The sequence below is a fragment of the Mus caroli genome, unplaced genomic scaffold, assembly GCF_978045245.1.
Source record: "Mus caroli unplaced genomic scaffold, Mus_caroli_1 scaffold_20, whole genome shotgun sequence".
Lineage (NCBI taxonomy): Eukaryota > Metazoa > Chordata > Mammalia > Rodentia > Muridae > Mus > Mus caroli.
Window position 1 is genome coordinate 15,027,234 of NW_028227275.1, and position 22,959 is coordinate 15,050,192.

At 47.3% G+C, this 22,959-nt stretch overlaps 1 protein-coding gene across 6 annotated transcripts in view; it reads right to left on the bottom strand.

Moving 5' to 3' along the window:
• Positions 1–229: 229 nt before the first annotated feature.
• Gbf1 (golgi brefeldin A resistant guanine nucleotide exchange factor 1) overlaps positions 230–22,959 on the bottom strand; it is a 129,802-nt gene continuing 107,072 nt past the window's right edge. For 3 of the 6 annotated variants that reach the window (XM_021152100.3, XM_029472352.2, XM_029472348.2), the window contains 29 exons: positions 22,159–22,370; positions 21,451–21,549; positions 18,852–19,046; positions 18,429–18,618; positions 18,062–18,202; positions 17,676–17,764; positions 16,314–16,516; positions 15,556–15,679; positions 15,164–15,289; positions 14,820–14,902; positions 13,696–13,932; positions 13,323–13,416; positions 12,814–12,990; positions 12,060–12,124; positions 11,849–11,972; positions 11,610–11,681; positions 11,398–11,492; positions 11,037–11,190; positions 6,338–6,563; positions 5,695–5,855; positions 5,341–5,587; positions 5,021–5,226; positions 3,547–3,697; positions 3,268–3,398; positions 2,992–3,093; positions 2,597–2,710; positions 2,285–2,465; positions 1,890–2,018; positions 230–1,079 (listed from right to left, as the gene is read on the bottom strand). In XM_021152100.3, the coding sequence (XP_021007759.1) occupies positions 799–1,079; positions 1,890–2,018; positions 2,285–2,465; positions 2,597–2,710; positions 2,992–3,093; positions 3,268–3,398; positions 3,547–3,697; positions 5,021–5,226; positions 5,341–5,587; positions 5,695–5,855; positions 6,338–6,563; positions 11,037–11,190; positions 11,398–11,492; positions 11,610–11,681; positions 11,849–11,972; positions 12,060–12,124; positions 12,814–12,990; positions 13,323–13,416; positions 13,696–13,932; positions 14,820–14,902; positions 15,164–15,289; positions 15,556–15,679; positions 16,314–16,516; positions 17,676–17,764; positions 18,062–18,202; positions 18,429–18,618; positions 18,852–19,046; positions 21,451–21,549; positions 22,159–22,370 (4,409 nt within the window). In that variant the 3' untranslated portion in view covers positions 230–798. Of the gene's footprint in view, positions 1,080–1,889; positions 2,019–2,284; positions 2,466–2,596; positions 2,711–2,991; positions 3,094–3,267; positions 3,399–3,546; positions 3,698–3,718; positions 4,400–5,020; positions 5,227–5,340; positions 5,588–5,694; positions 5,856–6,337; positions 6,564–11,036; positions 11,191–11,397; positions 11,493–11,609; positions 11,682–11,848; positions 11,973–12,059; positions 12,125–12,813; positions 12,991–13,322; positions 13,417–13,695; positions 13,933–14,819; positions 14,903–15,163; positions 15,290–15,555; positions 15,680–16,313; positions 16,517–17,675; positions 17,765–18,061; positions 18,203–18,428; positions 18,619–18,851; positions 19,047–21,450; positions 21,550–22,158; positions 22,371–22,959 lie in introns of those variants that run through there. The other 3 variants (XM_021152101.3, XM_029472353.2, XM_085834129.1) reach the window with 2 other exon arrangements.

Sequence of the window (22,959 nt, forward strand, 5' to 3'; positions counted from 1 at the left end):
CTTGAAGCAGTGATGGAACTGCCTAAGCCCCTGATGCAGCTCTTTTATGGCAGTGGGAAGGGAGGAGCCCCTGGCTAATGGCTGGAGAGAGGTGGGTCAGACCTCACAGCTGATGAGCTCAGCTTCACTTTACCTGTTTCTCCAAGGCCCAAGCAAGCCTTGAACAGGAAGGATATCCCAATAACACAGTGCCTGACACAAATGCAAAAGAAAACCAGTGGGAAGGAAATGAGTTGGTACTAAGACATTTATTATATCATAAAAAGTCCACCATTATCATTTTCTGTATTTACATACTCCTGTGGGCAGGCCCCCATCGGGTCCTATCTGTCCACCCTCCATGGTGCCAAGCAACTCCAGGCTGACCAACTATTTAATGAAGGAAGAAGAATTGGAGGCGGCGGCCCAGGACTGAGGGGACTGGATAGAGAGGAACAAAGTGCAGAGTGGCTGGGCTTGGCTCTAATGCCCAACCTGGCAGGGGGCACATGGCAGGCACTGCAGGGTTGGCACAGCAGGGTTGGCTCTATGCCTTCCCAGGGATGCCAGGCTGGAGGCAGAGGCTACAGGTTCTGCCTGCATCCACTCTCAGCTTGGAAGCTCAGGAATGAATGGCAGAGGAAGAGTCTCGCAGCCTGGAGTGGATCCCAGCAGGGACTATAAAAGTTGTCATTTCTCCATCAAGTAGTAGCAACAGCAGCTTGCTTAGGCCTGAAGATTTCTGCAGCCCCTGAGACTGAAGCAGGGCCTCAAATGCCTGATAGGAAGGAATGGTCCTGATCTCTGAGGGGACCTGCCTTAGTTGACCTCAGAAGTGGGGATGGGGTCTGTAGGGCGGGGTGTGGCTAGGAGAGGCACTGGGGAGGTGGCCTCAATGAGTGCAGGGTTGAGGATGATGGGCAGAGTCATGGGCGGGACCCCCACCTGCAGTGGGGAGGTCAAGGGCTGCAGGATCAGTGGGGGCTGGGTCAGTGGGGGAGGTCCCTCTTGGGCAGGACTCAGTTTGCTGGGGCTAGAGGCCACGGGTGATCCGGGGGAGCTGCTGCTGGGAGCTCGGGTACTCTCGGGCTTCTCCGAGTCTGTAAAGAGAGCAACAGTGGCTGTAGTCAGACTTCTGATTGGCATGAGACAGCTCTCAAGCTTCTTAGTGGACTGACTAAACCTATGTTCCTCCCTAGTCCTCTCCCAGGCTATAATGTTGGAAGCTTCCTCTTAAAATTCATGCCATGTGGAAAAATAAATTAAAACATAAATGAAAAAAATAAAGCTTAAGTTTTTATTTTGCCTCTAAATACAAACTATATAGAATTGGTTACCAGGGGCTTAAAGAGACGGCTTAGTGGTTAAGGGCACTGACTGCTCTTCCAGAGGTCCTGAGTTCAATTCCCAGCAACCACATGGTGGCTCACAACCATCTGTAATGGGATCCGATGCCCTATTCTGGTGTGTCTGAAGACAGCTACAGTGTACTTACATTAAATAAATAAATCTTTAAAAAATCGTATAATTGGTTACCACATGATAAAGGAATAACAAAATGCATTCATCTGTCAGTATGAGAGCAAACTCATTTTAGTGCTTCGCTACCTTGTGTCTATCTTTACCTCCTTCATCAGTTGGTTTTGGTCTGGATGTTTCCAGTACCCCAGACAGGCAGCCTTTGTATAGTAACTGCAGGCCCCTGATGCAGCCCTCTCCCCAGCCTGCAAACCTTAAGCAGGTAGAGATATCTAGTGTATCTGGTCTTGCTATTTCCCACAGGAAGAGCAGGCAAATAGAATTCTCACTGTGACTCCTTCCTGGTCTCCCAGCCTCCTCTTGGCAGTGATCCTAAAGTGCATTAGGCATTGCTTAGGCTTTTTCCAGATGGCCAGCTCTGAGAAACTCACCACAAACCCCCATTTCTGAGGGTATCTCTGAGAGAGGTGGATGGCCAGGCATCCTGGGGTCACCAGCAGCAGGAGTCAGGTGAGTAGAGGCCAGAGGTTTTTGACTGTGAGGTTCCGCGGGCATGGGGTCTGAGGCAGAGAATTGAGATGGCAACTCTCAGTGTTTCTTTTCTGCAGGATCCTGGCTACCCATGAGGCTTCATTTTTCCCCCTTTCTGAGACTCTGTCTCAGAGTAGTGAAGGCTAGCCTCACATTCACAGTGTACCTAGAGATAGCTGTACTACTTACCTCCTAAGCATTGGGGACTATAGGCATGTACTACCATGATGAATGAGAAAACATCACTCTGACCACCCTCCAGGGAACAGAGGAGTTGAGATTAGATGGCCCCTACCCTGGATGACAGTCTGCTTGAAGAGCTCGTCACGCAAGTGTGGCAAGAAGCAGTCTATGCGCTCCCAGGTAATCTCCCAGAGAGCAGAGGGGCCTCCTCCTCTTGCATCTGCACTGTGGAAAATCTCCGCTGTGTCCATCACCAGCAGCATGTTCTTCAGAGACTCGGGGATAGCTTCTGACTACAAGCAGTAATGGAACCACGAGAGGAGCAGAGCTAAGACAGAGGCTGCCACCAAGGGGCAAACGGCGAGTCTGCCCAGTGTGTGCAAGAGGAAGTGGTCAATGGGAACTGGCCCAAGGCAGAACATACCAGCAAATCACTGGAACCTGCATGCATGTACTTGTCCATGAAGTCCAGGATAGTGAGCCACAGGGCGGCAAAGGTGGACAGCGATAGCAGTGGAGACAGATGCTGCAGGAAGACCTAGAACCCACCAGGCAGCAGCTGTTAGCCAAGGGTAGTGGAGGAACCTTCTATAGCTGTCTCCGAAGATGAGAGAAGCTGGCCCCATCTTGTAAGTATTCAATCAGAGGTTACTCTGGAGTCCAGAGCCCTTCTAAATCCCTGGGCCGTCTCCATAGCTAGGGGTTCGTGAAATGAGCACTTACATCTCATCTTTGGGCCCCATGAGATGATCTGGGTTTCTCTCTGTGGGAAAAGGCAGGTTTGGGGCAAACAGGTGGAGGCAGAGTGGTGAGCAGTACCTTTGAGAGCAGTGTGGAAGCCCGCATCCGGGTCTCCTCCATCCCGCCCACATCCGCAGGGCTGATATTTTCCAAAAGCTTGGTCAGGAGAGGAAACAGCACCTGGTAGGTAAATAGCCAATGTCACATTAGCCCAGTCAGTTGGGCCCGGGGAAGATGGCACAGGGCAGCAGAGAGGATCTGATGCAGTGGATGGAAATTTCGAGCTCCCTGGCTTTTCTCACTCTTCCTGCCTTGTGATCTCAACTTTCTCTTAAGAGCTGTAACAAGTCCTACCTTGTTAAAACAGGACTCCCACTCCAGGGCATCCAGCTTCTGTAGGTCATGCACCAGCAGGGCTCGCTGCAGATATGTCAGGGCCTGCATCCGTACCTGGCGCCGGGCGTCACAGCATAAGCAGGCAATTCCTGAGAGAGAGAGAGAGAGAGAGAGAGAGAGAGAGAGAGAGAGAGAGAGAGAGAGAGAGAGAGAGAGAGAGAGAGAGTGAGTCAGGATCTTCCAGGCATTTGGTCTGGTGCTCCGTCTGTCCCTGCAGGCTCCCCCAGGTTTATTTACCTTGTAATAAAGGGCACCAGCAGTGGGCCCAGAGGGTGCGTGAGTCAGCTTCAATCTTCTGGCCACCTCCCTCCAGGTGGCGTTGCTCCTCTGCCCATGAGCTGTAGATAGAGGCTGCCCGTGTGTGCAGGGTGTGCATCAGGTCTAGCAACTGGGATGAGAAAGTGTGCAGGATGTGAATACGGCTGTTCAGTCCTTTTCCTCCCTCCCCTGCTATCCCTGCCTGAGTCTTCAAGGCCCTCAGCAGGAGCTATGCTGTACCCACCCTTCACGAACTCCTCTCTGCAAGTGGAGCTCACAGTTCTGTCTTAGCAGTTTCTCAAAGACACCAAGAGTTACTTACAGCAGAGAACACTTTAAAAGACATGTGCACTGAGACAATACCATGAGATCACAATGAGAAAGGCACTTTCTATTTAAAAAAAAAAAAAGATAATTTTTTTTCAATGTGCACGGGTATTTTGTTTGTGCACCATGAGCATGTTGTGCCTGTGGAGGCCAGAAGAGGGCACTGGATCCCCTGGGACTGCAGGGATGTTGTCAGCTGCCATGTGTGTCCTGGGAGTATAATCCAGGTCTGGGAAAGCAACCATTGCTCTTAACCACTGAGCCATCTCTCTGCTCTGAATCCTGTTTCACACCTGCTGATACAGTTATTTTGTTAATCCCATTGTAACTAAAACCAAAATACTTATTTTGTTTTTGTGTCTGTGCCACCTGTGTGTGGGGACAATGTGTAGGAAGTGGTTGTCTCCTCTCACTGTGGTTCTTGTGTTGACTTCAGGACAGCAGGCTTGGCACAAGCACCTTTACCCTTGGAGTCAGCCTCTGAGTCAGCCATTTCTCCATGTATCTAGTTAGAGAAAGTCAGCCTGAACAGACACTTAATAACTATGGAAGGACAGACAAAATGCTTGAGATGTAGCTGCCTCTTGTAAAGGAACCCAGTGGCTGGATTCTAGGAATGAATGGGAACTCAATGGAAACTCAGTCTATCCTTTTATATCTTTTGAATTTTGTATCATGTACATATATTACAGATAAAGTAAGTGAATACGTCTTTTAATATATAAATATGTTAGTGCTAGGAATTGAACTCAGGGTCTTGCACATGCTAGGCAAGAGCTCACCACTGAGATAAATCCTGAGCCCAGTAAATTAATCTAATTTAACGCCAGACACGATGGTGCACACCTTTAATTCTGCTACTCAGGAGGCAGAGGCAAGTAGATCTCTGTGAGTTTGAGGCCAGCCTGCTTTACACAGGGAGTTCCAGGTGAACTAAAGCCACATAGTGAGACCCACTATAAGCAAAGACTTAGAGCTGGTTTCAGATGAGGGGACCCTGTGGAGGTGGAGGTTGAGGGGATGGGCAGAGCACAATGGATATTTCTTCTGAGTTCTGACTTTCCCTGGTTCCACCCAAGTTCTGAGTCTCAGGTACAAGAGAAAAAATAAAGGGTGCCATACTTACGTCCTGACTGACCTGTAAAGACACCGTATGGTAGCTGGCAGGCACACCTTCATCCTCCTCTTCATCACTGTGCCCACCCCGAGTAGCATGCTGGTTGGATCCCCGGGGCCGCCGAAGCATTGAGCCCTCCTTGGTTTTTTTCTTGAAGCGGTTCCCTTTGCTGTCATACTTATGACTCTTGCTGCGTTTATCCTGGGACTTGCACCCTTAGCAGAGCCATACTAAGGTCACATTCCCACAGCCTTAGGGCAAAGACACCCAGCCCTTCTCCCCTCTTCACTTGACCCACTCCCTAACAGCCCCTTGCATAGGTAACTTACCACCATTCAGACTGGCTTCTACAAAGATGCGGAGAGTCTTGACGCAGAGTTCAAAGTTGTCAGGGGTGATGTGAGCAGCATCTCGGACAATGAAGGACAGTGACTCCACACACTTAAGCAGGGACTTAGTGTCATGTGGGCCCAGATCCAGGCCCACTGTAAGGCTGTACTGATTGACCAGGGGTGAAGGGCCTGGCCTGCTGAGCCCTGCTCCTGGTTTGGAGTTATCAATGTCATCCTTCCCCACCTATAAAATACACATGATATAAGCTGGGGCCCCATTCCAAGCCAGACATCCTCTCTGAGAACTAAGACCCTTTTTTTGCTTTAAGCCTAGGATGGTAGTAGACTTACCACTAACCAACCACTGTTGACCATGTCAGCATCTGTGGCTGATCGGTGTATCTTGCCAGGCCTGCCATGGTCTGTGTAGACTTCTGAGTCGGAAGTGTACCCTCGGTCCAGGCTGACATCATTTTGATGGTAGGATGGGAGCTCGCTGTCCGACTGTGCTCCTGAGCCAGGCACGGAAAAGGCAGAGTAAGAGCTGAGATGGGCCATGGAACAGGACAACAGACTCAGAGGAGAGGTGCTGAGGCCTAGCGGCTTCTCTCATGTCTGGCTTACTTTGGCCCAATCACCAAAAGGTAGAGGTTTGGACAGCATCTTTCCTGACTAAATAAGGCAAGAAGCTAATCTGGGCCTCTGATAGCACCTAGTAGCAGTTACTAGGGAAAGGTGGTGGCGTAAGGACAGATGGTTCTGTAACACGGTCCTCCCGACAGTAGAAGTGTGACTTGATAGTCCCCTTGCAGTGCCTACTTGCCTTTATGCTCTCTAGCCTGGTGGTAGCTAACAGGCACAGGAAGATCTAGAAGCAGATGGCAGAAACCAGGTGTGTTTAATTTGCTGAGTGGTGAGTGGTAATAACCTGTGTTTTGTTTTCCCATAGCAGCTGCTGGGTCCTAACTGCTTATTTCCCTGGGAAAGGGCATACCCGCATCAGGAGCATCAGCCCTGGCTGTGGCTTGAAGAGCATCTGGAGGCTTCACGCCTGAGCCAATGCACTCCAGCAATGTGAAGAGGGTGGCCCAGTCATCACCCGAGTGGATGTTGGCAGCATTGGTCTTGAGGAGTTCATGCAGCCCATATGCAACCTGGTGGCTGACTCTGGACAGCACGCTGGGCTTCATCAGTAACAAGATGCGCAGAGAGAGCAGGACCTGGGTAGGGATGGGAGTAGGAAGTGGGATGGACAGAGATAGAGTTTCCTCCCTAATCATCTCCAGTAGCCACTTAGACTAGTGAGGAGTTTGATTCGGACTCAGGAGTTGTTCCTGGTCTGGCCTTGGTCTGCCCTTGGCTCTCCTGTTTTGGAGTACTGGGAATTGAACCCAGGGCCTTGTGTGTGTTAGGTAAGCACTCTACAGCTAACTTCATCCTTGGGCATGCTTCACTTTTTTGTATCGGTATAGTTATGACAACACATAAAGAGGTTCCTTATGTACTTTGCCCAGTTTATCCCAGGGGCAATATGATGCAGTACTAAGTATAACATGGCAACAAAGACAGACTTCACTATAACCCACTCGTTTTCATAGGTGTTCCCCAATTCTATGTGAATTCATATGTGTGTAGAGTTCTACACAACTTTATCAGCGGTGTGTGGTTGTCCAGAAGTTCTTTCCCCTGGGATCCATGTTGCCTCTTGACAGCCGCTTTCCCAGTCCTGTCCTCCTGCCCCATTCCTAGCCCTTAGCAATTTCTCCTTAACTTCTGAAATTCTGTGAATCCCAAAATGTTATCTAGATGGAATTATCTATCTTTTGAGACTGGATTCCCTACCTGGAGATCTACCCATGTCTTTACACATTGGGTCTGTTGCATAAGTGGCTGAGCAGCATTGCATGGTGCTTGTGTACAACAGTTTAGCCTCTTATTGGAAGTCATCAGGGCTGACTCCAGCTTTTGGCTTTGATGAATACAGCTTCAATGAATATTTATATACACATTTTAAAGCTAAAATAAACCTCAATTATTTTTCTGGGATAAACGCCCAAAAGTATATTTGCTGGGTTGTATGGTATGTGAATATTCAGTTTTATAATGAAGTACCATTAGAGTGACTGCATTTTTTATTCCCACTAGAAATATATGGATGATCTAGTTTCTCTGTATCCTTGCCAGCATTTGGCATCATCACTTTTAATTTTAGCTATTCTGGTGTGTTTTTTGCATTTTCCTAATGGCTAATGTTACTTCATGTGCTTATTGGCCATTTGGATATTATCTGTGAAATATCTGTTTCTATCTTTTATCTGGTTTTGCATTTTTATACTAGATTTTTCTTAAATATATGACTTGCAAACATTTTCTATTGATCTATCTTTTTATCTATCTGGAACAAGCTTTTACACATTGAATATTCTAAGCATTAAAGAAGTCTAATTTATTATTCCTTCCTCTTATGGACTGTGCTTTTAATATCAAGTTAAAAAAATGTATTGGGGGGCTGGTGAGATGGCTCAGTGGGTAAGAGCACCCGACTGCTCTTCCGAAGGTCCGGAGTTCAAATCCCAGCAACCACATGGTGGCTCACAACCATCTGTAATGAGATCTGACTCCCTCTTCTGGAGTGTCTGAAGTTCTACAGTGTATTTACATATAAAAAATAAATAAATCTTTTAAAAAAATGTATTGGATTGGGCACGGTGGGTGAGAGCACACACCTTTAAATCAGGCACTTGGGAGGCAGAGAGGCAAATCTCTATATGAATTTGAATCCAGCCTGATTACAAAGTGAGTCTGGGCCAGCTAGGGCTATCTAGTAAGACCCTGTTTCAAAATAAATAAATTACATGTGTGGGTGTTTTGTAGTTATGTATTGACTGTATTTGTCTGTGCACCAGTGCAGTATTCCTGGAGACCAGAAGAGGGCACCAGATGCCTGGCATTGGGAGTTCCAGAGGGTTGATAGCTACTGCATGTGTGCTGGAGGTCCAACCAGAGCCCATTGGTAGAGGAGCCAGTGCTCTCAACCTTGGAGAAATCTCTCTTGCCCCCAATCCTACATAATGGTGACTACATGAAGTTTAATATTGTCTAGAGTGGTAGAGTATGAGGTGTACAACTGTAATCCCAGTTTAGGGAGGCGAACACAGGAAGATTATGAAGCTATCTTGAGATACACAATAGACCCTCAGTCAAAACAATCAATCAGGCCAGGGCTACATAGTAGACTGTTTCCAAACCAACAGCAAACCTAACAACAGCCACCCCAGGCTGGTGAGGTGGCTAAGCAGGTTAGGGCACTTGTTGCCAAGCGTAGTAACTTGAATTCAAACTCCAGAATTGCAGGTTGTTTTCTGCCTTCCACATGCACACCTATGGCACATGGCTACTTTTCATCCATGCAAAAATATTAAAAATACAACACAAGAAACAAGGTAGAATATTATTCCCATATCATTCTTTGTCAAAATGTTTGGCTATTGTAGGGTCTATGTCTATGCCTTCTACCCTTTTTTTTTTTTTCTTTTTTTTTTTTTTTTTTTTGGTTTTTCAAGACAGGGTTTCTCTGTGTAGCCCTGGCTGTCCTGGAACTCACTCTGTAGACCAGCTGGCCTTGAACTCAGAAATCCACCTGCCTCTGCCTCCCATCTTCCATAAGCTCTCTATGTCCACCAAAATCTTTGCTGAGATATTTATAGAAAGCTGCATTACATTTATATATTGATTGAAGGAAGAATTGATATTTTCATTGGGTTGAGTCTTCTAATCTATGGTATGGCCTCTTGATTTAGGGGTCTTTGATTAACATTTTGTTATTTATTTGTAAGCCAGGGTCTCACTTTGTAGCCTTAGCTGGCCTGGAATTTGCAGAGATCTGCTTATCCCTGCTTCGTGAGTCCTGGGATTAAAGGCCCTTGTCACCATGCCTAACTTTCTTTTTCTTTTTTGTTTTTTGTTTTTCAAGACAGGGTTTCTCTGTGTAGCCCTGGCTGCCCTGGAACTCACTCTGCAGACCAGGCTGGCCTCGAACTCACAGTGATCCTTCCTCTCCCTCCTGAGTGCTGGGGTTAAAGGTGTTCATCACCACCTCTGATGAGACACGGTCTTAGTTTGCCCTTGAGTTGACTGTGGAGCTGAGGATAACCTTCAACTCCTAATTTGACTCTGCTTCCACCTCCCAACTGTAAGGGTTAAAACCTCTGCTGCCAGGACTTCTGCAAGTTTGAGGCTGGCCTTGTCTACATAGTGAGTTCTAAGACAGCCAGAGGAACATAGTGAGACCCTGTCTTGAAACAAACAAACAAAACAACAAAGAAATAAACTTGTGTCACCATGCCTGGTCTTTTCTATTTTTGAGACAGCGTCTCCTCTGTAGCTCCTTAGAACTCATGAAGTAGTCCAGGTTGGTCATGATCTCCTAGTGATCTGTCTGTCTCTATCTCCTAAATGCTCTTATTATATAAGTGAGTCACCATGCTTGATTTCTAGTGTGAAATTGCAGCTCTATTTATTTATTATTTACTTATTGTGGCAGAATATCTGTACATGGTTCTTGCTGTCCTGCTTTGCAATTAAAGTTGTGTATCACAATGCTAGGTAGAATACACACACACACACACACACGAACACATTTTTGAGACAGGGTTTTTTTGTATAACAGCCCTGACCCTGACTGTCCTAGTACTTGATTTGTAGACCAGACTGGCCTTGAAATCACAGAGAACCACCTGCCTCTGCCTCCTGACTGCTGGGATTAAAGGTGTGTGCTACCTTGCTCAGCCTGGAATTGCTCTTTTTAAAGACAGAGTCTCACTATGTGACTCTAGCTAGCCTCATATCCAGAGATCTGGCTGTCTCTGCCTCTTTGGTGCTGGGATGCACTACCGTGTCTGGCTAAACCTGTATCTTCATCCTGCTCGTCTTTTTTTTTTTTTTTTTAAATCTTCAAACAGGATTTCTTTGTTCAGTCCTGGCTGTCCTGAAACTTGCTCTGTAAATCAGGCTGGCCTTAAACTCACAGAGCTCCGCCTGCCTCTGCCTTCCGAGTGTTAGGATTAAAGTTGTGTGCCTGCCACCACTGCCCAGTGTCCTTCTTTTATGTGTTTAGCCCACATGTTTGTGCATGCCTGGAAGCTGCAGAGGTCAGAAGAGGGCACTGGATCCTCTGAAGCAAGAGTGTGGACAGTTGGATCCACCATGTGGGAGCTAGGAACCGAACCTAGGTCTTTTGTAAGAGAACCGAGTGTTATGTTTGAGCCATCTCTTCAGCACTGAAATTACATTTGTTAATGTCAACTTTCATATGTTCATAATATCATTTAGAAATATGGCTTTTGTGTATGTCTTAAGTCTTGTGACCTTTGAACCTAATTGTTGGTCAGTACTGATTTTTCTGTACTTGAACCCTAAGATCTTATCCTGAGGGTCCTAAATGTAAGAATAAGCAGCAGTCCAACCCTATATGCAGACTTCAAAGAGCCTAGGTAAGTGCTACTAGCTTAAAGTCCAAGACCATTCCAGGCTCACTTCAGTGCCACCTGTGAGATTGTACTAGCCCTGAGTTAGTCACCGGGCTAAAGTTACATTACACTAAGTGTCCTTTCTGCCTCAGGCTATATCCATAGCTGCTACTGTGGCCTTAGCCCCTTGCGTACTTGCCCACCTTCCTTCATGCACTTGCTTACCTGGCCACTAATCTCTTCTCTCCGGAGTAGCCGGATGGCTAGGCGTAGCAGCCCTACCACTGCTCGCTCCACAAGGAAGCAGAAATCTTGTGCCTGAACACATAGGTGGTATAGATGATCTCGAACAGTCTGCCATACACAGCCCACACGGTCCCTAAAATCATAAAGGGTAAGGACAGTGTCAACTGGAGAAGCCACTGAGCCAGCAGTCTGCCAGGCCTTTCACAGTTGGTGGGTATTATGCCTTAAGCAGTCAAGCACAAGCTCCCCCTAACTGCTCATAGCGTCACTTGTTTCTTGCTCCCGCTCAGCAAGATGGCTGTCAGCCTTTTGGCACAAGCTCTGACCTGCCCTCTCCTACCTGTTCTCTAACACGATCCTTAGCAGCATCTCTAGACAGAAAGCAGCATCTTCTTCGTCATATGTTTCTTCATCTGGTGTCACCGAGACCAGAGCCTAGAAGACACCAGCAGGGAAATTAGGAATGGAAGAGAAGCCACGGGCTCTGTCATAACAGACACTGAAGGCTGCATGACTACCCTGTTGCCTTTCTCAGGCCTCTTCATCTTTTACCTTCATGAGCTCCTGCAGTGATTCCAGCTGAAGGAACTTGCTTTCTGTGATCATTTTTTCTGGGTCACATTGCTAGAGGGGACACAAGAAAGAGGGATCTATAACAAAGGAAGAGAATTTCTAAAAGCCAGGGAGAGAGGGCAGAGCTGTCCTTGATACAATTCCTAGATGATTACACTCTTCAGCTCCTAGGGTCACATCTCTTTAGGAGTTCTCATGAGAGACAGGCAGGCAGTTACCTTGATACAGTCCAAGGCCACTCTTTTGGCCTCTTGGTTCTCTGTAGATGGACCCCGTACACTCGACTGCTCAGGAGCACTCAATGTCAGCCAGCTTACAAAGCTAAGAACTGCTGACTCTCCTCTGTAGGAAAAGGACACGTGTCCTGGTGAGTGCTGACACTCTGTCTACTACTTCTCTCTAGGCTCTCAGCCACTGGTCTGCCCTTACCGGTTAGACGGTGTCTCCTCCCGCTGTAGAGAGATCTTGCCATTGGGATCCACAAAATCTTCTACCTGGAAAAAAGTAAAGCAAGAGACATTTATTTCTAGGGTTTGGAAGACAGCTCAGTAGTTAAGAGCACTTGTTACTACTGCAGAGGACCTGTGTTTAGTTCCCTACATGGTGAATTACAATCCTCTGTAACTCTAGTTTCAGGGAATCTGATGCCCTCCTTTATCCTCCATTGGCACTAAGTATGCATATCATGTACACACACACATACACACACACACACACACATATTCAGGCATAATGCCCACAATACAAATATATCTAAAAAATAATTACAAGAAATTATCTGGCCATGGTGGAAAAGGCCTGGAGTCTCAACACTGAGGAGGCCGAGACAGGAGCTACAGAGCAAGTTCAAGGTCAACCTTGTCAACTTAGTGAAACCTTGTCTCAAAAAAAAAAAAAAAAATCGTTTCTTTTGTGGGTATCATTTCCATTTCTGTGCTTCCTGGCCAAGTAAACTTCTCTGCATTTCTTCCTGTAGACAGTTCATGTACTACTGTGTCTCCTCTAAGAGGTGACTGACTGTGGCTTCTACCAGCCTTCCTTTATAGTTTCTCTCTGTAGCATTCCATTTGAGGTTCTCTTAGTGAGCGCTGGCAAGCATCAGGTGTAGTGCTATCCTATACACACACGGCACAGAAGGCTAGGCCTCTGACTTGTTAATGCTGAACGTTCTATCAAGAATTACCTCCACCATAGCCTTGGGTAAAAGTTGGGCTCGGAAGAGCTGCAGCATAGCCTCCATGATATTCTTCCAGCCCTCCCGAAGGATGTCGCCATGACGATGGGCCAAATGGAACACAGTCTTGGCGGCAATGTGGGCTTTAGGGTTGCTTCCAAATACACTGGGAAGGTTCTCAATCGCCTGGAAAAGAGGTTTTAAAGAGTCAGGGTTGGCTCGTGTCTGGAAAGAAAAGTCTTTCAGATCCCTCTGCCTACGGTTCCCGAGAATCTTTCTGTAGGATTTGTTTCAAATCCCGTACAATATGAGTGGGGAAGGTCAACTTGATGAAGATCTCTCTTCCTATGGTATCTCCTCCCCATCCCATTACATGAGGTGACACTATTCTCATTCCAGACCCTGTAAGCTAGAACTGGCCTAAGCTTCCTCAAGAGGGTAGATATGGTGGATGTAACTTGCACAGCTGAGGCTCACTCTCCTCTGGGACTTTAAGCACAGTTCCTGTTCCAACTCACCTCACTACTTAGAGCTGTGAATTTGCACAGAGAGATGATGAGATTGTCAAACACATCGCTGAGGCCATAGTGGGCGGAGATCATGGCGCACTTCCTGTAATGTCACCCCATCACAGAAACAGTCACTGAAAGGCCACTCAGCCCTTCTCAGTTCCTAAGCAGCCTTCCATTGGTTCTCCCCCAGTGGGTCACAGAAGGAAACCTTTAACCCCGGCATGTTTAAGACTGAGATTTCCCAGGCTCCAGCCTCCCTCCAGAGTATCAGGGGAAATCCCATTTTGATGAAAGTAAACAGGAGTCAAAGAGGCATGGGGGCAACCCACATTAACTTAGCGAGATGCAAGGATATGGAAACAGGCCAAAGCTGGCCTACCTGAAGCCTGAGATGGCTTTCTGGATGATGGTCTCCTCAAGGCTTTTATCAAAGACGTAAGAGAGAGCAGCGATCGTGGGGCCCCAGGTCATAGTGAAGAGGTCAAGATCGTAGCTGCCAGGAGGCACTCGAAGGAACACGCCCTCAGGGCTAGCACCTCGGTGAAGCAGCACGCTCCACACATAGTTCTCGCGGACCAGACCTGTCTGCTCCTCAGGCATCACAATCTCCTCATTCCTGTCAGAGGGAAGGGAAAAGCTCGGCACACTCCTGTGAACACTGCTCCTAAACTAAGAACAGGGGTTTCACCTATAGAGGCAGCTTGCACTCCTATGAGGTTATCACAACTGCAGCTAAGTGATCTGTTCACACCCTAGCACTGGGGCCAGAGAGAGCATGAATACATTCATAATCTCAAAGTCTCATCTCAAACCTTCAGGTCTGTGCTGAGATCTCACCTTCTTTCTGGGTAGGAGGATAAACTTCCACTTTTTCTAGCTTACTATAAGGAGTAAGCTGAGGGAGGCGGCACATACCCATAATTTTAGCACTTAGTACCCAAGGCAAGAGGTGACTCAGATACAAAACAAGTCTGAGGCAACCTTGAGCTGTATGAGGCTCTGTCTCAAGATCATAACAAAACAACTCTGTATGCTATCTCTGACTCAGGCCTTACCCTCTAGTGCTGATCTTGAGTTCTCTACCAACCAGAAAATGGCTTTTGTGAGCTCTCCAGGAAGCCAGGTAATTTGGGCTCAGGAAACAGGGTCATGCTACCTCATCTAAGAGGCATAGTTTGGACTGGAGATGTAGCTCTGTAATGAACATATTCTTAGCCTGCATGCGGACCTGGGTTTACTCCCTAGTACAAACATATACTTAAACATCTAACACAAGAGGGCCGATGTGGACAGATCCTAAGCTTGGAATACTAGACGGCCATTGTTGCTCAGGCTTCTTTAAGTAGTGAGCTGTCACAGGTAAGGATGGATGCCCAGCCTAAGTCTCAAAGCTAAATCTAGGGTGCGGGAGTCACTAAAGTCCGTCATGACTGTAGAAACAGGAAAAGGAAGCAAGGCGTTTCTCTTTAGCAGAGACACTGCATTACCCCCACATATACTCACTTGATGGCATGGTACATGTCTTCCAGGACGTCTTGCTCAAAGTCCTTGCCTCCATTCACACCTTTTAGGTTTTTGCGAAACTCCTAGAGATAGGCCAGTATGTTTTCCCTTGTGTCAAAGCTGTATACCACCCAAGGAACTCCTTAAGTCTGTGACAAATAGGACTTTGGGAACAATTAAGTGAAAGAACCCCTTCTCCATCCCAGCCCCTCTTCTGAATTGGTCATCCCTCCCTGATCCCCGTGACAGAACCTGTCTCCCTCCACACTGGAAACTTTCCCTGTCTTTCTTGATACTTTCAAAGCTGTATTGGCTCTTCTGTTTTGGTTGGAACCCAAGCTTACCTCCAGGGTCATGGGTGCATTCTGCTTTCGAACATTGTGGTTATGTTGGTCAGTGTTAAGCATGATGACAGCATAGGCCAGGGCAAAGCAGGCATCACTATTAGCAAATGGGGAGCCATTACAACTCTGAAAAAGCAAAGACTCCATCTGTGTTAATGTCCTTTTCTGGCAATTAAGTTCTTACTATTACCAACCTACTGGTCAGTGTTGGTATACAAGGGGCGAACTTCCCAGAAAATGGCCAACTCCTTAATAGAAGGTACCATGGGAAGTCCACTGCTGGGGCTCTCAACCTTCTTAGGAGGCGATTGATAAGGTTTTTAGCTAAGGGAACAAAGAATCCCTCAATCTGAGCAGGGATCCGTGACTCAGTTTCTGACACTAAGACTTACCCTCCAGTGCTCAGTGAATACCTCCAGCAACCTGTGAATAACGGGTGCTTCCCCAGGCAAACGGAAGGCTTCCAGGTAGAGTCGGAGAGCTTCATCAAGCCGCAGACCCTGAAAGCTGAAGGTGCTACAGAGAAAGAAAACAGAAGGAAAAGGCTGAAGATATTAAAACTGTATAGATAAGTTTAGGCTGTTAGTCACAGTCTTCATAATATTCTCTTACTGGAACAGAGGAGGCTGATGGCTCTGGCACAGGAGTGGCAAGTACATCCTGGCCATTTCTTGCAGAATCCCTAACTTTACCACATTAGCAAAATTCTAGACACCTCACCCCTCAGAACCCTGCTCTATCCTTCTCTGCGATGCTTTCCATTGGAACCCAGGGGGTGGAGGTGGGGGTACTCCTAAAGCCTTAGTCCCTTTCAGGTCCAACAGACACCTATCATAGGAAGAGAGAGGCAAGAGCATTTGCTATGTGAGCTGGTCATCAGCAGGGACTGGGGACTTCCTCTATCCCCAGACATCTCCTTCTTCCTCTCTTCTTTCCCTGCACTCCCCCATATCTCTTTCTTTTTCTGTGACACTCATGCATGCTAAGGGAGCAACCATCACTGAGTGACATCCATGAGTGTGACACTCATGCATGCTAAGGGAGCAACCATCACTGAGTGACATCCATGAGTGTGACACTCATGCATGCTAAGGGAGTACACTATCACTGAGTGACATCTCAGTCCCCACACTGCTTACTTCTTCCTCACCTCACAAAACTCTCCAACAGGTCCATGTTTTTGCGGTCACTCACAAACTCTCCAATCATTTTTTTGTCTAACCGAGGGTTTTCTCGGAGCCATTGGGCTACCTCTGTGTTATCCATTGGGATGGTGAGGAGGCCTTTCTCCTGCAGAAATTGGATCCCCTTCTTTGGTTTTTGGTTGAACTGCTCTGTACCAGTGATCAGCAGCTAGAAGACAAAAACTAGAGGTATCAAAAGTTGCTATGCTCTTAAGTCAGACAAGACAGGCCACAGTCTATCGTAGCCTATAGCTAGCTATTCACCTAATGAGTTCTCTGAACGTGGTTCTAATTAATTCCATGGCTAAGACTAGGTTGTACTGGCCTAAGCTTTTCCTGTCTTCCCATCTCACTGGCAGTGAATGGAGTGCCTTCCCACTCCTTTTTGAGGGCTACAGATGTACAGGGCAACCTCCCTCCTCTAGTGAGTGATGGGGAAGATGGAGAGGAAACAGATTAGTGAGTTCTTCTCTACAATTCTATAGCCACCCCTGGCGTCTACAGCCAGCCAGCACCGTGCCAGGCCCAGCACTGTGTCAGGCTGGGCTGATTTTATAGCCACCCCTGGCGTCTACAGCCAGCCAGCACCATGCCAGGCTGGGGTGACATGCCCTCCCTTTTCAGAATGTCTTGCTTTTCAGGTCCTGCTTGAGTTTGAAGGACAAATCAGACTAAACTGATCTCTTTGCTCCCTGTATATCTAGTCACAGACTTGCAATCAAATGCGTATCTCTGACAATAAGGAAGGATTAACTACAAGTTTTTATGTTAAAAAAACCAAAAATATCCCTCTCCTAGTCAGGAAGTTATTTACCATTGATACCTGCTGCTGCTGAGACAAGGACAGGAAGGCAAGGGAAGAATGTGGGGAGGACTATGATGGTTAGACTTCCCCTGACTTTCCAACTGAAGGAAAAAAATACATAAACTAACCATTACTTGAGCTTTACTAAAGTACCAGAATAAATATCAATACCCTTTCTTACCAGTCGCTATGCTGGACCTGGAGATGATCAATAACCTTTGCTGACCCAAATGACAGCAGCTTCCAGAGCTTCTGTCACCACTACTAGGTTCTGGCTGTTGGCTGAAGTAGCTTTGCTCAGGGGCCAACAACAGCACAGGTCAGGTGTAAGGAAATGCTTTTCAAGGAGAGGGAGAAGTTGTGCAGTCCCAGAAAAACCTAGAGGCTAGTCTTGGAAGCTGTATAAGGAGCTGCTAAAAATCACCCCATGTGCATTCGCTGAGACAAATAAGTTGTACAGAGGACACTTACATAAGGGTGGGCAGTTGCTAAACACACTGGGGGAATGTATGGATTCATGTACCTTTTTTTTGTTTTTAATTTCAATTAGTTCCCGTGGATCTGGCAGAAGACAGGAAAATCGAGGTGGCTTCCTGGTGAACTTTTTGTCAGCTAGGATGGAAGGAAGAGGATAAACACATGAGACCTTTGTACAGTTACTGATGCTCTCCCCAGCAAAACCAAGTAATCTCATACATGTTCTCGTCTTTGACCTCCTACCTGCTGGAAATCCTACCTTCTAGGGCTCTAATTGTTTTCTTTCCTTTCTCGGGGGTTTAAGACAAGGTGAAGTGCTAGGGCTCTGCCAGGTATGGCCTTAGGCCACTCTGTTTTCCCAAACTCCCCATGTTCCTTCTCTCTAAGCCCTCTTGTTGAGGGAGTTTAGAGTCATGGACACTGGGTACCTACCTCCAGAGTCACCAGCTTCCTCCAGATCTCTGCACCCTGGCTTTCCATGTTCTGTTGACAACCATCCTCCACTTGGAAAATGAAGGCCTAGGGCATCTAAGGCCACCCCTGTGGATTTCCCATCACTGGTTGCTCTCTCAGCTGGTAACAGGGAAAGATATGAAGAATTATGGGTAGGAAGTCAAGCAGTATTGTAAAAGAGGTTGAGTCTCAAGCCAAAAAAGAGCTGCATGTTCTTATATAGGACACTAGCTAGCACTGATAGGAAAAATTCAAGACAGAGTAAGGAGGGCAAGGGAAGGGGGGGGGGAGGGAAAGAAAGACAAAAAAGAAAAAGAGAAAAAGAACAATATAAGACGCTTCTCACACTTATTAGTTTCTGGGTTGCCATCCACTGCCTCAAAGCCAGGTCTGGCTGTTTCTTTCTTCTCTTGCTGGTTGAGGGTGTTGAGGACTTTAGCCTGACAATGAGACTCAGTGCTGTCAATAACTGTCAAAAGGGCATCAAGAGACAGCAGGTGTGTTGTATAAAGCTGACCAGACACAGGAAAGGCATTCTGGAAAGAAAACAGAGCCATTAGACTTGAGGTAGGAATATACTTCACCTGATTATTTTCCCCCAAACCCAAACACTAATGATTTCTCATCGCCCTTACAAATGCCTTCCTCAGTCCTGTTCCCACCGCTGAAGCGCCCTACTTCCTGTACTATCAATGCTACCGGGGGGGGGGGGGGGGGCCGGGGGGGGGAGTTCTTCACAGTTCCTAGAGGCAGCGATAGTGCTCAGCACCTTGGACAGCAGCTTGGTGAGGTCTTCAAAGAGGTTGGAGCAATAGTAGTCACAATCATAGTTGATGTAGAGCTCAGTGACGAAGCTGGGGATGCGCCAGAGCTGAACAACAGCCTCCAGCGCCATCTCTTTCATCTCGTAAGGCATCTTGGGGTTTTCAACAGTGATGATCTCCATGAGTTTTTTGATGTACATCTGTCAACAGCAATCCAGCGACAGCCATTTGGTTGAGGAAAGACGGCAACAGAAATTGGATAGGAACAACACCAAACAGGAGGCACAAGCCCACTCAGGAGGCATGTATTGAGAGATACCAAAAGATCCCCTTCCCTGCTTTGTCTCCCATAAGGCTCTCATTCCTATTTCCAGTCTCAAAGACGTTGTCTACTGTCCTTTTAAAAATGTGTTGTCTATAAAGCCTACCCTAGTCTTATTGAGACTTCCTTTTGGCAATTTAGCAGCAATGCTGGTTTGACTTATAAGAACTCCTAGGCAGAAAAGCTGCCCCATTTGTGGTAATATCTGCCAGTCCTCATATTTGGATTCTCCCCCTACCCCTTTTTTGGAGACACTTTTGCTCTGTAGCCCAGACTGGCCTTCAATTCACAGGAATCTTCTTGTCTCAGCCTCTAAGTGCTTGGATTACTGGCATGAGCTGTCATGCCCAGTTATGGGCTCTCCTACATTATAGTCAAACACTTTTGTCTGGGATCCTCTTAACTATTCTACTATGAAGGCTAGGCAATGATACAAAGTAGGGAGGCCAAAAATGCCTTCTATAGGAAGCTCATAAAAATCTCACCCACTGGTAGACCTCCCCCCTCTCTCAGAGTCCCCCACCTTATGCCCAATAACCCTTCCCTTCCTCAACTCCCAATGTGGGCAGAGCCTTGCTCAACCGGAGGATGCTCCAGCCACCAGAAAGCCAGGTAGGCTGCCTGTCCCTGGATCCTCCCACAAACTTTCTCGGTACTCCTCCCATCCTCTCCCCAACCCCCCACCTCTCCTTGTCCCAGCCTCCACTTGGACCAGAGGCCATGCTAGCTGCCAGAAGTCCAGTCCATAACTCTGGCAGTACTCACTTGTGAGTATTAGCTGTTAAGTAAAGGATACTCATGCTACAATCTACAGACCCAGAGAGGCTAAGTAACAAAGAGGGCTCTGGGGTGGGGGTGGGGGGAGGGAGGGTGCAACTGGCTCTCCCTGGGAAGTAGAAATAGAGTTTGTGAGTGGATTGGGGGTAGGTGGGGATGGGAATAGGAGGGATCAGGTGGGGGTAGATGGAGACAGTACAGGGAGGGATGACTGGAGCAGTAGGGCATGGGGTGGTGGTGGTGGTGGTGGTATGGAAACCCAGTGTAGCAAAAACTCCCTGGAATCTATGAGAGTGACCCTAGAGAGGACTCCTAGTAATGGGGGACACAGAACCTGAACTGTCCATCTTCTGTTACCAGGCAAGGCTTCTAGGGGCGGGACTGGGATATCAACCCAGCCATAAAACCTTCTACCTACAATCTGTCCTGACTACAAGATATGCAGGGGCAATGGTGACAAAGAACTTGTGGAAATGGCCTACCAATGACTTGTTTTTTTTTTTTTTTTTTTTGGTTTTTCGAGACAGGGTTTCTCTGTGTAGCCCTGGCTGTCCTGGAACTCACTTTGTAGACCAGGCTGGCCTCGAACTCAGAAATCCGCCTGCCTCTGCCTCCCGAGTGCTGGGATTAAAGGCGTGCGCCACCACGCCCGGCTACCAATGACTTGTTTAATTTGAGGCCTATCCCATGAGAGGGAGCCCATGCCTAATACTGCCTGCATGATTAGGAACTGGAGGCTGGATAGTCCAGAGACCTATAGTAGAACTAAAAAAAGCTAGCCAACAAAAGTCAATGAAATGACTCCTATTGATAATCTATACACAGATATCATTGACTGGTACCTAGCACAGTTCTCATCAGAGGCTGTCCCTGGCTCAGAGCAGATACAGAGACCCACAGCCAAATGGGTGGAGAGAGAGCCCAGGTTTTCCACTGGGTCCCTCCCTGAGATGGGAAATGCAGTGGAAGACTAGAGGAGGAACTGTGGGAGCCAGAGGGGTAGAGGATACCTGGAAAGCAGAACTCAGCAGGACACACAGGGGCTCACAGAGACTTAAGTGGCAATCTTAAGGCTTGTATAGGTCTGCATTAGACTCTCTGCATATATGGTATTTTGGGATGACTCCTGACAGTGGGAGCGGGGGCGCCTCTGACTCTTCTGTCTGCTTTTGGGACCCTTTTCCTCCTAGTGGGTTGCCTCGCCCAGCCTTGTGTCTGCTCTTATTGTGTCTTATTGTACCACGTTCAGTTGATGTCCCTGGGAGGCCTGCTCTTTCTGAGATGGGAGTGGGGAGGTGGGGAGAGTGGATCTGGGGGAGAGGGAAAGTGACGGGGCACTGGGAGGCATGAACGAAGGGGAAGCTGTGGTTGAGATGTATTGTGTGAAAGAATAATAAATAAAAATTTAAAAGTCTATCTTAAGCATGATTCATTGAGCTGGCCCCATTGATAATGCCATGTAGTCTCCTGTTTCTTGTTTTACTTTCCAAGGTCAAAACACTTACCTCTAACTGGAACTTGAGGTGTTCTCGCATGCTCTCGAAGAGTAAGAAGCACACTCGGAGGGAAGCAGCATAAAGGTTCAGGCGCTCTACGCTGAGTAGCTGGGGTCAGAGAGTGGGAAGCCATTAGGTTTCTGAGGTCGAGTGTAATTCAACCAACGAAGATACAGGAGAGCAGACCAGGGAGGCTGCTTCACAAGGCCTACATTCTAAGGGAACTCTTTTTTCTTGTCATTTGTTTTAAAAGCAAACTTTATTTTACATTTGTTTATTTGTGTGTAGGAGGGGAGCAGGGACACATAGGAAAAGGTGTGTCCCAAGGGAGACGTTCCTCTCTCTCTGCCTTCTGGGTGCCAGGGATCAAACCCAGCACACCAGGCTTGATGAACATTCTTTTACCCACTGAGCTGTCTTGCTGTCTTGGTTTTGTTGTTCTGAGCTAGGAGCTCATGTCTGTCGCTCAGGTTGGTCCTGACCTCACTACGTAGCTGAAAGTTACTTTGGATTCCTTAGCTTCCTGCCTCTATCTCCCAGGTGCTGGATTACACGTATGTACCACCACAACTGGATTTTGATTTAGCCATTCCTTCCTCAAGTCCTTAGAGAGCTACTGAGCTCCCATTTACTGTGGCTTCTGGCCAACTAAAAGTGTGCAGGTCATGGAATTCTGGTGGCTTCTCAATCTCAAAAAACAACCACGTCTAGTCTTACCTGGAATAAGTGTCGGCACATCTCATCCTTGATGAGACCCAAGAGGGTCTGGCACTGGGCCACAGGCGCTGACTCAAGAGCCACTGTCAGCAAATGCAGTCCCATGTGGATCATCACCTCAGAGTTATGGCGGTCGTGTGGATTTGTGAGGGAGATAAGGAAGCGGAAGAGCTCACGGATGCAAGGAAGACCATAAGGAACCAAAGCTGTGCCTGAAAGGGTGGGAAGAGAACAGGTGGGAAGACATACCCCAGCTGTTTGATACCACATAGATCTGTGTTATCTATGGCAAAAACTTTGTTGTGTTTGTGTGTTATGTGTGTTTGGTGCATTCATGTGCAGGTGTGGTATGGTGTGCACATGTATGTGCCTGAACATGTGCACATGGAAGACACAAAGGATGTCAAATGCCTTCCCCTTATTGCTCTGTTTTATTGCCTTAAACAGGTCTCTCACTGACCTGGAAACTCATTGTTTCAGCAAACTCTCCCGACTCACATGTCTGAAAACCCCAAAAATGGGATTACAGGCACCTGCAGCCATGCCTGACTCTTTACATGGGTACGAGGGATTTGAGTTCTGGTCCTCACACTTGCAGAGAAGCAATCTCACCCACTGAGTCATCTTCCAGCCCTTATCTGTGGCAATTTCAGGATATTAATTTCCTCCAAGGAAAAGGCTCCACTACCTATCTCTTAATGGATAAAATCAGAACCAAGAATTTTCCTTAAAAGTCCTAAGCTTTATATTGCTCCCACTCTCCTCCAATTGTTGCTCTAGCTCTCTGAATGACTTAGGGAA